We start from the raw sequence: 15,472 nt of genomic DNA on the forward strand, positions 1-15,472 counted from the left end.
TGATAAGCTCCAGTTGAACTTTAAACTAAATAAAGGGTTTAAAACTTATGACAAACGTAATTTTTTCTTGTATTATATTATATATCTACTAACCAGATCATGTCATAAGATAAAAAAGGATGGGATAAAAAATTTAATTTTGCCTTTCACGACAAGCTTTCTTTAAGCCCAATTTTTTTTTTGTCTGCAATATTTGAACTCAAAATTTTATTCTTGTTTTTTGATGAATGAATTAATTTACACCAGTCTTATAACTAGACAAACAATAATAAACATTGACCAAATGCCAAAAGATATGAATAAATTTATGGTCGGCAGCACAGCAAACAGGATCCACTTTAAAGTTTAAATAAGTCAAATAATTTCAGCATTCAACTCCTACGAGTGCAAGGAGTGTTTAGTCTTCAATTCAGAATCTAGGTAGTCTGATAGGTTTAGGATGCCTAACTTCGATAATTGATGGTGGATATTGAAGTTTGCTTAAACCCTAAATGATTTTTTTTTCTAGACAAATAATGTTGCCTTTTGTATAAGATTTGATAATTCACCAAAAACATATACTGCTTTCTTTCACATCCATTGTCAAATTAAGGGGCAGACAAACATAAAAAATTAAGGGACAAGACATGAACGATTTATATAATTTAAAGACTTGAGTTTCGAATGTCAAACCAAATCTAAAGGGTGGGTACAAGAAAGTGAAAGTCTCGCAGTGAATATTTCAATCAATGCCATTTCTTCAATAAGTTTAATACCTGATTTTTAAAATGGTAAACTTTGCTTCTTTTTTAACGTCTAAACCACACACTTCGAGATTTCATTCAGTTTCAGCATAGTATTTGCCTGTAGCTAGAAGCGGTCATAAAGACTAATTCTTGTTATTTTATTATCTACAAAATAACATCTATCCGCGGGATATGAAACATACTTAAACATGGAAACATGGTAGATATCCTCTCTATAAAACCTAAATAAGCGTATGATGTCGCACAAGAGTGTCATTACGTTGTATCTCATGGTTAAATAAGGGAATTTACAGGTTAGCTTGTGAAATGATGATAGGAGAATCTAATTCAATCTTTTTAAGTTTCTTATTCTCTCCTATTTTTTATACAAACACAAGTTACAATTTCCTAGTAAAACAGCTACTAACTAAACAAACTGGTTAGTGTTAAACCTCTTCTTTATACAAGAAGCTATGTAGCATTAACTCTGTTCTTTATATGGTGTCCAGATTAACTTGCTAACATCAACCTCAAGCCCACCACGCCCAGCGGCTTTTAGATGACGATCCAACACCTTGGGATCCGCACATATAACATGCTGCCCCTTCCTGTATTGAATCAGTTCTAGACTCTGCAGAGTGGTCAATATATCCTCCGCCTTTATAGCTGTCATGTCACTGAGCTCCTGGACAGAATAGGTTCACGTACCAAACAGTAATAACAATTCAGTGACCATTGACCCAAATTTCTCAGAGAATGGTAAATACAGCTATTCAGCAATACCTACTTAACTAAAAAACAATAATAATAATTTATCACACAAGCTACATAAAATCTATCAATTCAGGAATGTTTTTAACATGTTTTCATTTTTTCAAAATGGGAAGATGAACTGAACCTCGAGTGTTATTTTACTATTCTGGGATGCTCATTTATATTTCCTAGGCGAGGATACTCTTGCTCACCATTTTAAAATAAAAGCCACCATGACTACTAGCAAGCTACTCAAGCTTGACTGCAAAGATACCCAGATTAGATCTGTTGCCCACAGGACAAACTGAAGAGGTTCAAGTAATCTCAGAAAATTTTAATTTTCAACTCCAATATCCTAAGAACCCATTCAAAGCTTTTCTTTGTATTTGTTATTTAATAGGTAATTAAGTCTGTCTAATCAAATTTGAATATAACTTTATGATAGATGGGTCCAGTTTAGTTGAACTTGAGCGTTGTCACAATGTAGGCTTGACTCCAGTAAATTACCCTCAAATGCAGGCACAAATTCTCATGGAAAGGTTACCTTACCAACTGCTAACCAAGTTTCTAAAGTCCAATATCGGGTTTACCAGGTCACACAAGCAGATGCAATTGCATAAATCACACCCCCCCTAGGACTTAAGATATTCAGGTAATGATACCTTGATGGAAATATTTCCTTTATGCTTTTTCAGGATGTCTAAAAGAACCCTTGTCCAGTACCCTCTGTAGCTCAACAGCCCTAGATCGGAAAGTGGTCTTTCAGGTGTGCCAACTTTACCTTCTTTCTTTGAGAGTTCATATGCTGGTCCATAACGATGACAAAATAAGCAATAAAGCTCAATTAATAAATAACAACTAGGATGAAATGCAAAAGACAATATAAAGAGAGGCATTTATATTCAATATCTAGAAGGCTCTAGCATCTAGCTATTTATTTTAAGACATAAGAAGGGAAGTCTTTTTTTCTGAACCATTGATAAAGTAAGGCAAAAAAATTATAAAATAAAGTAGCAGGCACAGAGCTTACAAAAGGCAATTAAAAACTTCCCATAGCCTTTCCTTTGATATGGAGGAAGGGTGAGGATACATGCCAAATTATAGGATTCCTCTGAATGCTTTTCCTGCATGATCAGATGCAAAATGCTAAGATATTTGTTGTGACGGATAAGACAGTCTAAAAGACTAAGACACGGTGCAGATAACAATGAAATAATAATAAGGATTGGCAACATTCTAAGCATTCCAGGTGTAACGACTACAAAAATTTTTACCGAACATGCTATGGGGTTGAATAAGAAACTTAAAGTCCCAAAATACACAAGAGAATAAATTTTACTACTTGAAAACTTCTAATATGATGACAATAAGGTCAAGAAATGTTGTATGCACTCCATGCCACCAGAGTTGGAACATTGCAACTACAAAATATTAGAACAGCCTTAGACATAAAAAGATCTGTTGTAACCTCCACACAGTGTCAAATTATAAGCAACAAAAATGCAGTAGAAATTAATTACCTTGGAAAAGTATCCAACCATGTGGCAACCACGATCATCACATTCACACAAAACATAGAATAGAAACAGGTCAACATCGTAATAAAGGGTCTTGTGGTCAAGGAACAACTTCGCCAAATAACAAAGATTCTGCCCATAAACTTTGTTCTTTTTGCCATCAACCTGTCTCAAAATATTTGAACATAGGAAGATGAATGTCAACAAAGGCTAAAGATCTGCAGCATTCTACAACATGACATTTTGTAGCAGGAGCTAGAAAAAAAGAAAAATGGTGAAAATTATTTCTACACTAGTAAGCCAAAGTTGAAAATTAATTGTCTCAACACAACATTTTTCAAAGTATCATTTAAAAAGATCTCAAGATTATTGGATTTTACATACAAAGAAAGATGTGTGAAAATTGAATTTACAAAAGCAAAAACAATAGGGTAGGGTCGAAGAAAGCCACAACAATATAGATTTTACTTAACTAGATCAAGGAAAGGCTATTTCCTTTTTTTCTTTTTGTGAACTTTGGCACAGAAAGTAGTAGCAGTAAAAGCTATTCAAGAATATACCTCAAACATTGACAGGGTACCACTTCGATATATTTCGTCCCCAGGGGGATGCTTCAAATCACACTTCCTCTACAGAGTAGCATGAAAACAGAAAGTTAGTATTGATTCTGCTCCATTTGTAACTTGAGGCAATCGGATTAAGAGGCAAAACTCAAAGACAATTTTTCACTACAAAAATCCAAAAGCAATTTTTTAAGGCAGCAATATCCTACATCTGTACCACATTCCATCCTATCCCTGGCATGATAAAGAAAGTACATAACAAAATAAATGAAGGCATAAGATAGGAAATTACACTAGGGAATGCAATTTAAGATGAGTTAACATCAAGGGAAAATATTACTGCTGCAATACCTTGATCTTAAAACACAATGGCCATAAAACCATTGATAATCAATCATGCATAATAACAGATACTTCCAGCTTGGCAAGCAAATTACATATCTCATAATTGTTTTATCTTAATCAATTAGGTCAAGAATGAAGGGAAAAAAATGATAAGAGGAAAACCTAAACCTCAACTTACAGGTCTACATCTACATAATCTGCATAGTACTAGATGATGAATAGAAAGATAACTCTTAACAAACCAAGGTTACACAAAGGAAAAAAAAAATGTCAAGTGTCACTTAACAAACCAAAGGTCACTTAAGTTACTTTCAACCAAAGCATGCAGAAGGAAAACATGTGGCAAGCAAAAATTATATTCATGACAAATGAAGCAAACTTGCATTACAATGTTCAAGGTTGCTATGGTTCACACAAGGTTCTTACAATGCTAGAAAAAAAAAAACTAGTACATAGAGAACATTTAAAATACTATAAAGTAATGCAACCCCAAGCATTGCAGAGGGGAAAAGACTATTGCTACACTGAGGCAAAGCTCACCATATGCCTTTGAAGTTGCTCTTTCCTTTTCATGAAGTTGAGGCAAAACTCACAAAAGTACAACTTCAACGAATCATTATATTCTGGTGGAAAGGGGGAGAAGTACCATGTCTCAATTTCATATCTTCCAAGTTCTATAGTCGCAATATTTTTCACCTTCGTGAATTCCTCATGTTCACGCAAGCTGGCAGCATCCAGCTCCTCATGACCCTGAAGAAAATAAAATGATAGACGATTACAAATAATATAATTTCACAAAAGCAACATGCAGAAATTTCAAATGATCCTCTGATATTTACACATCACCGAGCAAAAGGTCTACGTTTACTTACAACCTCAACGTGTGTCTCATCAATCTTACGTTTCTGGTGGCGTGTCATTTTTAAGCTTGCTACCTGAGAACCCCATGAGCAAATTTGTTCAAATCAGAACACCCTCAAATGATAAACAAAGAGTAAACATAAGTGCAAGGTTCTACATTGTAAAAGAATGTTTACCTTATCTTCGACCTTTTCATCAACAACCGTTTCGACAGAATCAAGATCAAGTTGTTCAAGCTTCACCCATTCATCAAGCCTCCTATTAACTATCATTTCAATATCATTATTATAAAAAAAATATACATCAATTTCCAAAATTTTCTAACATAATAATTCTAAAATTATCAATTGAATCACAAAAAAAGAACCTGAAATAATTAAATTAAAGCAAAAAACCCTAGGAAGAACACAAATCTTACACTCGGTGTAATGAACGTAATATTCATAATCACTGGGCTCAGCGGACTGCAGCTTTCGGCGTTCGATGACTTTGACAGGATGATACTTGCCGTCTCTCCAGCGGCACATGACGCGAGTACCCACCTCTAGGGGGTGTATACCCGTCCTCCTCTTTTTCGTAGCCTCAGACTCCTGCGCTCCGTTTGAGGAGGCCAAAGGCCTCTGGTTGTCGTCGGCCGGAGCAGCGGCGGCGTAGGATTGTGTTGAACCATTCTCCGTAATCGTCGGCGTGTCTATGGAACCCATGGGGTGGTGTCGGTCTGAGAGGGTTTCAGACTTCGAGTGGGCTCAACAATACAAAAGAGGGGGTAGAAGAAAATATTTTTGGGGCTTCAGCCCATCGAGTTCCTTCTCGGGTAAATTAATATCTTCGTCTTTGGGTCCTACAAACTTTAGTCACATCCACAAAAATATTTTATAAAGTATTTAATATATAAAATTTTATATTGATAATATTTTTATATAAATTTTATATTTTAAGAAATAATAGTTTTTTTAAATTATAAAAAATAATAATAATATCATTGAGCATTTTAATTTTTCAAAAAATAAAAAAAAAGTTCATGTAGTTTAATTTGATCCATTTTAATTTTTATACTTTCAAATTGGGATAAATATCAAAGAACTTTGGGTTCAATATGTAATTTGATACATAAATTTTAATTTGATATAATTATATACATGAAACTTGAATTATGGTTATACGTATACATAAAACTTTTATTTTGATTCAATTGTACACATTTAAAGAAATAAAAAATTCAATTATTTTCATATCAAATTAATATAATTGTTTGAGTATGCAACATGCCAACATGAAATGGTTCTAATTCAATAATATTATTAGTGATTTGTGAAATTTGAATCAAATTAAACTTTTATGCACAAAATCAGAGTTTATGTATGATTTGCACGTTGGATTAAAGTTCATCCGCATTTTTTATATTTATCCTTTTCAATTTTTGAAATTTCAGTCTTAACTTTCATGATAACAATTGGGTTAGTTACATACCATACATAAATTGTAGAGTTTAGTTTATGTTCACTAATTTGATTATTTTTTATTTGTTTGCTTTTTCGATTTCAAGATTTAAGTTTTAAGCTTAACTTAAACAATAGTCGTTAAATTTATTAACTAAAATGTACGGGGTTTATTGTGAGTATTATAATATGTTTGCCGTGTGAGATTTTGGTAATAGTAGAATTTAACTTAACAAATTTAATGGCTACTACTTAGTAAGGATTAGAATTTCAAAATTAAAAAAAAATATATAGAGGCTAAAGATGATCAATTTAGAGGTCTAAATTAAATCAAATTAAAACAATTCTGCATATTAACTATTTAGACTAACTAATGTGATTATAAAATTAGAGGTTCAAATTATGTAAAATTAAAATATAAAAACTAAATCTCGAATGTGAGTATAATAGAAGGATAAAAAGTGATTTTGGTCATTTTCTTTTATATACAAATATTTTTAGAGATGTTCTTTTATATATAATGGTTTCTAATGTCATATGCGCGGCATATAATTTTATGTGTTTAATTTGTTTTATTAATTACTTAAATAATATATTTTTAATTACTGTAATTAATGTAAAATAATTTTTATTATTTGAATCATTGCACAAAATTAAAATATACTAATTTATTTAACAATTCAAATATAATAATAATCCAAATTATAATTATAGTATTTTTACAATATTCAATATACAATATAGTTTTACTTCATACAATTAATATAAAAAAATATTATTCAAAATAATAACTAATAAACATAATTACCATATATTAATTATTTTGATATTTCGAACATAACGCTAATAAAAAATTTCCTAATCATTATTAAATCATTTGTATAAACTATAAAGAAATTGATATATTGTAAATTAAACTTTATTCATTTTTTTTCTTAATACTCAATAAATTAATCATAATAACTCATAAATAATATATAATTAAAATAATCATAACATATTAGATTATATAAATAGGGGGCGAATCTAGGGAGCTGGCATGACCCCTAAAATAGAATTTTCTATTTTGACCTATCAAAATTTTTAAAATTTTAAATTAGTAAAGGTAAATTTGTACTTTAACCTCTTAAAATGATAAAATTTTACTTTAATCCTTTAAAATTTACATTTTTACTATCATAAAAATTACAATTTGATTTTACCCCTAAAATTTTTTTCTAGCTTAGCCCTGTATATAAATATATTATTTATAATTTTTATATTTAAAATATAAAGTTTTTAATTATACAAATAATTAAAATCTGATATTTAAAACTAAAGTAATTTCTTTTTTCTTTTTACTTTTTTTTAATTGCAACATAATGGTTTAAATATCTATATAACGTATGAAGTAATTTGATATAAATTTTATTTTAATTTATTATTATATAAATTCATTTAGTAAAAACTTTTAATAGAATCAAAATTTTTATTTGTAAATTCGATAACTTTTCTTATCAAGTATATTTGTGAGAACCAAATATTTAGTAAAATTAATATTCTTATTTATAAATATGATAAATCTTATAAAAAAATATTTAAAATGAAAAAAATTGTACAAATATTATAAAAAAATATTTAAAATGAAAAACATTGTACAAAGGCTATATAAGAAGTTCAAAAGTTTCTTCGACCATGTACTCTTATAGAGATTATAGATAGATTATAAAACTATATGTAGTTTCTCTTAACTTTTAAATAAGAGGATAAATGTATTTTAATGTACTCAAACTTATATATTTTTATATTGACAATAATATCAATATCAACCTAATTAAGATTCATTCTAACATTAATGTTGAAGATTTTTAATAAAAGAAAAGGTTAATAAATTAATTAGAACACAAACAAACACAAATTTAAGTGGTATGTAAGGTCCTTGACCCAAAGGAAAAATTTGTTACGTCGATTAAATTATAAATTAATTTAAAGTAAAATTACATTTTAACCTAAAAAAAGAGAAAAGTATATCTAATTTCTTCGAAAATGGAAAGAAAATTATAAATTTATGGCATTTCTAAAAAAATTCTGAATTCGCTACTAAAAGATGAAATTATAAAATCCGAAGCATTACCAGAAGATGGATCACCAAATCACAAACAATCAATGAAAAGTAATGATAATTAATTGAAAGTGAGCATTTAATTTTGATAGCCATATACTTCCTGCTGAATTTATAGGTTCTCATTAATGCAATTAAATTATATTCGACACCTTTTGAATGAAATAAAATGACACAAGAGGAAAGACGGTTCATCTATTTTTTCTTTCAATCGCCCATCAAAATACCAAAAATGTAACTACATGCAAAAAATCAAATATGAAAAATATTCATATTTTGATATTTTAATATATTGTGTGTTCAAAACGTAAATGTATTGAAAAATTATGATGGTGTTGTTGCTGTATGTCCATAAAATTCAATGTACTCACATTTATCAAATGTATACTTTGAGAGAAGTTATTTTGATAATACTCAAGTTTTTTTTATAGATGGGAAAATTTTTTAAATTATTTTTTGATTTTGATGAAATGTATATATAAATTTTAATTCGATACATATAAATATATATGTAAATTTTAAATTTAAATTTAATAATATACAATTAAGAAAATAATTTACATAAATATATATCCTAATAAAAATAAAATTAGAAAGAGGAAATGTCAAAACCTCTTCATTATATACAAATATGATGGGACACGATACCCTCATGCATTGATATCTCATGTTGTCCAAAAACTCGGAATCCTTTTTGAAAAAAAACTTCCAGAGAGAGTATATAAATCCAGCAGTAGGCACAAGAAACGAGCACCAGTTATTGACTTTCCTTTGTAAAAAAAAAAAAGTGCTGAGATCAAGAAATATAGTGAAATATGGGTCCAAGATTTTCTGGGTTTTTAATCTAAGCAATGCTGTTTTTAACTCAACTCCTCTCTCTAACAGGTAAAACAAACTTCTCTACAGTGATTTTACAGTAAATATGGCTTTGAAAAATATACAACAAAACATTTATCTTCAATCCATTTTAATTACTGATCTACTATATATGTTGCAGATGGCCGTGATATTGGTGTTTGCTATGGTTTGAACGGCAACAATCTTCCATCTCCAGGAGATGTTATTAATCTTTTCAAAACTAGTGGCATAAACAATATCAGGCTCTACCAGCCTTACCCTGAAGTGCTCGAAGCAGCAAGGGGATCGGGAATATCCCTCTCGATGAGTACGACAAACGAGGACATACAAAGCCTCGCAACGGATCAAAGTGCAGCCGATGCATGGGTTAACACCAACATCGTCCCTTATAAGGAAGATGTTCAATTCAGGTTCATCATCATTGGGAATGAAGCCATTCCAGGACAGTCAAGCTCTTACATTCCTGGTGCCATGAACAACATAATGAACTCGCTGGCCTCATTTGGGCTAGGCACGACGAAGGTTACGACCGTGGTCCCGATGAATGCCCTAAGTACCTCGTACCCTCCTTCAGACGGCGCTTTTGGAAGCGATATAACATCGATCATGACTAGTATCATGGCCATTCTGGTTCGACAGGATTCGCCCCTCCTGATCAATGTGTACCCTTATTTTGCCTATGCCTCAGACCCCACTCATATTTCCCTCAACTACGCCTTGTTCACCTCGACCGCACCGGTGGTGGTCGACCAAGGCTTGGAATACTACAACCTCTTTGACGGCATGGTCGATGCTTTCAATGCCGCCCTAGATAAGATCGGCTTCGGCCAAATTACTCTCATTGTAGCCGAAACTGGATGGCCGACCGCCGGTAACGAGCCTTACACGAGTGTCGCGAACGCTCAAACTTATAACAAGAACTTGTTGAATCATGTGACGCAGAAAGGGACTCCGAAAAGACCTGAATATATAATGCCGACGTTTTTCTTCGAGATGTTCAACGAGAACTTGAAGCAACCCACAGTTGAGCAGAATTTCGGATTCTTCTTCCCCAATATGAACCCTGTTTATCCATTTTGGTGAACTTGAAATGTTATTGTTGGCTATTTAAATCTTTTGCCAGAGACGCTTCATATAGTTTCTGCATATTTTGAAAGTGGAAAATCAATCTAAATATAAATAAGTTTTATTTGTTGTTTTTTAATTAAATAAAATTTTAAATATTTTAAAAACATCTTTATTGGTAATTAAATATTAAATAAAAAGTTTAATATTCAAATTTTATCAATTCAAAAATAAAATAAAAATATATTAAATTTATTTTTACGAATAAATTGATTTTCTATTAATGCAGATTTTAAATAATTTGATATAAATTTTCAATTCAACAATAGTAATTTTGATCACATCAAAGGAGAAAGGGAAAGATTTAACTTTAATTGGTGACCTAATATAACACGTTGAAAACGGAGTTCCCAATAAGGCAAAATGACTTGTAATGACGAAAGAGATGTCCAAGTGAAATCTGCTTTAAAGTGAAAGAAGCATAAAAGGATAACTAAATAACTCATGATCTAAATTGAAGTTCTATAAAATGCAACTTTCATCTAGAAACAAGGTATGTCTTAAATGATGTTTTATGAATTTGTCTTAATTGGGTTTTATGCAATGAATTCATGGATAGCACATCTCTAATTATACGTTGCTGGTTTATATGAGAGTGGTGCAGAAGTTAATTGTGCTTTAAATACTTGCTTAGTGTTCATGAAATTTGAAAAGTGTTATATACTTATAATAAAAATAATTCGATTCGGAATCCAATTCAGGGTTCGACTCAATATAATAAAATTTTACAGATATCTTGAAGGGGATCTTCTTCTTCTCTACTTCTCGAGCAGTGTTATATATTTACAATAAAGATAACTCAATTCGAGATCCGACCTAATATAATAAAATTCTACAGACATATCAAAGAGGGAGATCTTCTTCTTCCCTACATCTTGACCTTCTTGATCAAAATGACCTTCCTTATATTTTTACATACGTTGATTATATGAATCAAAAGAAAGATACCAAAAAGTTTTTAAAAATAAACAACGGGGTTCTTATGTAGAGATGCTTATGGGCCGGGCCGGACTCAACTAAAAATTTAGGCACATTCATTGGGCCCAGGTCGGGCCTAACCCAAAAATGGGCCTAAAATTTTGCCCAAGCTTGACTCAAATAAAAATGCTAAAATTCGGGCCTGACCCCGTATTAATTTTATATTATTTTATATAACTTTTAAATATATATAATATATAAAAAATACTAAAAAAATTAAAATAAATATTTCCCAACTAAACTAAAATTATTAAGAAAAATAATTCATATTAGCGTATAAATTGGAAATTGACCAAAATTAAAATTATTGTATAGTTAATCTATATTAAAAGGACATGTAATTAAAAACCATTAAAACTATTATACAATAAATTAAATCTTCATTGTATACATAGAAAGGCATTAATAATTAAAAAACTATATTAAGATATAAACTAAATTCAAAATTATTAAAAACAAGAACTAAATAAAAAAGCAATTGAAAATTACGAATTAATGTTAAAATCAAATGTTAAAATCAAGGGACTTAAATAAAAATATCCCAAAATACAAAACATTAGCTTCCTTTCCCATCCACGTGAATGCAAAGTTTACATGGTGTTTCCTAGTGTTTGTGCGACTCCAACCTTTTATTTACCTCTTTTTTTCTTTATTTGAACAATTATTTGATAATGATTAGAATTTTGGGATTGTTGCTCATCGTACGTGCAACACTTAAAATCACTATGATTTTCATAATTTATATAACCTATATCGTTTTGGAAATTAATTTTATTTTTTATATTATTTTAATAAAAATACCATCTACCTTTTTTAATTTATGATCCCTTTCATATTTAAAAATTCAAATTGACAATTGTCTAACTAAACACCGTCACACTCCAATAAGATTGTAATTTCCTCCATCTTGATATTACACTCAAAAGCATGTTGCCAACAAACAAATCAACTAGCCTTTTTCTACCACTATTCATCATCTTCTTAAGAGTGTGTTTATGTCATGTGCCGAGATTTTAGGTATGGTCACGTTGTGGCTTTAAACTCAAATCTATTGCCCATGAGTCTAAGTTAGCCTCCGATCCTCACTAAAGAGAGGCTTGGCACACTTTACCTAGCCAAGTACACAAGGAATAGAGCTATTAGAAAGCATTAAAGAGTTAGGAGAATGTGGAAGTGTTTTTATTACTCAAAGCTAACTTGGATACAAATAAAGGAGGGAGCCTCTCCTTTAGGCAAGCTTCTTTTGATCTGATGGTTACAATTAATCTCGAATAGGAGGGGTCAAACTTCTCACTCAGTTTCATATTATCTCTTGGTGCTTGGTTGGCCTCCGCCTTGAGACAACTTTAGATAACACCTAGTCTTAACACTTTTAGCTTCACATTGTACGCATCCTTCATTACTCAAATGCCACAAAGCCTCCTTACTTAAGGCTCTTGGTCGCTCCCACTACCTTCGGCTTTAGACTCATCTAAGATCTTCCCAATCGCAGACAACTTGGCCTTGATGAGGAAATCTTGCACCCTAAGGGGCCTTACATAAGAAGCAATTAAGTGGCTTTCTCTCACCCACTTCATTTACGGTTGCCTTGAGGCACCCTTTATCTCGTCAGGGCTTAGCTCACCTTGTCTCCTCATTCGACTAATGGTTGTTATTGGCTCCCCTACTCTTTTCCTTACCACGATTCTTAAGGAATTCAACTCATTCACTAGGGTAATCAACTAAGGACTCTGGTACTGTCATAACTCGCATAAGGTTTAAACACCCTTCGTTGAACTCTATTCCATCAAGAAAGCTGAATAAGGCCTCACTCTCGCTCATATTCGACATCTAAAGTATCAACTCCGAAAACTTGTGCACATGGTTATACACCGTATCACTTTGGGTAAGCCACCTAAACTTCGATCAAGCCTCCTAATTGGCATACTTGAGGTAGAATTGTAGCTTAAACTCCCTTTAAAAGGCTTCAAAAGTATCAACGGTTCCACCTTCACGCCTTGCATCATCGCTCTTACGGTGCCACCAAAGTAAGGCAACATCAAAGTAAATTGAAGCAGTGCTTACCTTGAGGGCATCTTCCTCAATCCCGATCAAATAAAATTATTGCTCGATGCTCTAGAGAAAGTTATCCACCTCTTTGGCATTACTCGTGCCTTTGAACTCTTTTGGCTTCAATACATCTACTCAATAACTCGACCACATTGGCATGCCGCCACTTTTGGTTGCCTTGACACTTAAAAGCTCACCCTTAAACTTCTTGATTTCTCTACTCATCACCCCCACCAATGCTTAGAGGGCCTCATTCTTTCTAGCAAGCTCACCTAAGGCATCCCTTATAGCCCCATTCAACTCCTCCATAAGTTTTTCCTTTAGCTCATCTCGAGACTGCCTCATCTCAGATTTGATCTCATAAAGGGAATCTTTGGTGTCCTCCACCTTTATAAGGACATCGCTCATAACCAACTTGATTTTGGCCATCCGGGTCTCCATAATGTTCACAAAGCCCATTGACGAAACCTTCTTGCCCTTCATGGCACCTCGATTCTCAACCATGTTGTCCTCTTGCTCACTTAACTTCTCGATCACATTAGCCATCGTTCCAACCACAATGTTAGAAATGCAAGGTTTGATATCACTTGTCACGTGCTAAGACTTTAGCTTTGGTCGCTTGCAGCCTTAGACTCTGATTTCTCACTAACGAGTCTAACACTTATAGGCTTGGCACACATCACCTAGGCAAATAAACAAGGAAGAGAGCACTTAGACAACACTAGAGAGTTGGGAGAATATGGAAGTGTTTCTATTACACAAAGCTAGCTTGGATACTGACTGGTTACATGCGTGCGCATTAAAACAACTAATTTATGAAACAATTTTTAAAGTCCAATTGTACTGTAAGTATACATGTCAGTTGTAATATTTATAGTGTTACAATGAAATACTGGAATATTCTAAGGATCGAACCCAAAGGAAGAGGCGATTGGGCAATAACTAGCATACACAATAGAGGCTAAGTGATTATTGATACGATTTTATATTACGACGATTCATAAAAGATAAGTTTGCAAAAAAGATTAAATATTCTTCTCTAGAGACTAATTTGCAAGAAATGTAAACTAGATGAACTATCTATTAAATGACTAATGGGGGTTGGTTGGCTTCATCCAACACGTGACTAGCTAGTATTTTAGGAGGCGACATGTAGCTAGGGAGGTCGACCCGTATTATATCGTCCCTCGTGCCCTTAGGCAAAGGACGAGGATATACACATAAACATACTCTCCTTCAAGCTCCAACTTCATCCCTTCATTCTCTCAAGCCCTTTGCTCCTCTTTCTTTTCTGCTTAACTCCTTTATCCTAACCTCTGAGCTTCCTAAATTGGGTAAATTGACTCTGATCTCCTTGCCAATTTTCTAGTATCAACAAATTTTGCCTCTTTTCTTTTTCTAAATATATATTTTTTTTTACATACTAACTTGCTTTGATAATTTTTTGCTTATATTTATATCGGATAAGCAACATTTAGTCTCGAAACTTGATAACTTTTCCTAATTTTGGTGACGAAGTGGCATAATTTCAAAATATCATATCATCGTATAGACTAAAATTTAAAAAAATTATCAAGTTCAATAATTAAGTTGAAATCTTTTTCCAAATTCAAAGAATAAATATTAAATAATTCCATATATATATGGTATGTGCGGTTCTTTTGTCTACAGTACTGTTCTTTTTATGAAACTATAATTTATTGATCAATTAAATCAATTAACGCTATATTGATTAATCTTCGAATAAAATCTCACATGGCCATTTGGAGCTTATATTAAACTATGCTTCCAGAAATTTTGTAGCAATCAAGTTTGGTAGGACATTTATTTTTTCTTTTCTCTCTCTCATTACGCTAAATATAAATTTACGTTATATTTTAACATTAATTTCGAGTTTTAATTTGATTAAAATAATCGTTATTAATGGAAATGCATTTAAATATATAATATCTCCGTATTAAAAAAAATTAAAATTAAAATTCATTTTTATTGCATTTCCATATAAAAGTAATTATACGAATGAACTAAGTTAAGTTTTGTTACTAAAATTTAATTTTTTATGGAATATTATTACATGTTTAATTCTTATATTTGCTTAGAGTTTACATATATAAAATAAAACTTTGCGTGAACTATTATAATAGTTATTTTTGTTTGT

General features: G+C 31.6%; 2 protein-coding genes across 3 annotated transcripts; one reads left to right on the forward strand and one right to left on the reverse strand.

Annotated features, from left to right (window-relative positions):
* Window positions 1–985: 985 nt before the first annotated feature.
* Window positions 986–5,565, reverse strand: LOC107924519 (histone acetyltransferase of the MYST family 1). 2 transcript variants are annotated; one of them, XM_016855007.2, is made up of 9 exons: window positions 5,183–5,565; window positions 4,941–5,029; window positions 4,776–4,838; window positions 4,444–4,653; window positions 3,556–3,624; window positions 2,999–3,160; window positions 2,509–2,602; window positions 2,141–2,283; window positions 986–1,410 (listed from the first exon to the last, which is right to left on the reverse strand). In XM_016855007.2, the coding sequence occupies exons 1-9, from the start codon at window positions 5,466–5,468 to the stop codon at window positions 1,207–1,209; spliced, it is 1,320 nt and encodes a 439-aa protein (XP_016710496.1). In that variant the 5' UTR covers window positions 5,469–5,565; the 3' UTR covers window positions 986–1,206. The 2 variants fall into 2 exon arrangements, with proteins under 2 accessions (XP_016710496.1, XP_040969966.1); XM_041114032.1 differs by having other exon boundaries at window positions 4,779–4,838; window positions 5,183–5,557.
* Window positions 5,566–9,046: 3,481 nt separating this feature from the next.
* LOC107923197 (glucan endo-1,3-beta-glucosidase) lies at window positions 9,047–10,394 on the forward strand. Its single transcript, XM_016853417.2, has 2 exons — window positions 9,047–9,189; window positions 9,302–10,394. Exons 1-2 carry the CDS (start codon window positions 9,156–9,158, stop codon window positions 10,243–10,245), a joined length of 978 nt encoding a protein of 325 aa, XP_016708906.1. The 5' UTR covers window positions 9,047–9,155; the 3' UTR covers window positions 10,246–10,394.
* The last annotated feature ends 5,078 nt before the right edge of the window (window positions 10,395–15,472 follow it).

This window comes from Gossypium hirsutum, chromosome A05 (genome assembly GCF_007990345.1).
Source record: "Gossypium hirsutum isolate 1008001.06 chromosome A05, Gossypium_hirsutum_v2.1, whole genome shotgun sequence".
NCBI lineage: Eukaryota > Viridiplantae > Streptophyta > Magnoliopsida > Malvales > Malvaceae > Gossypium > Gossypium hirsutum.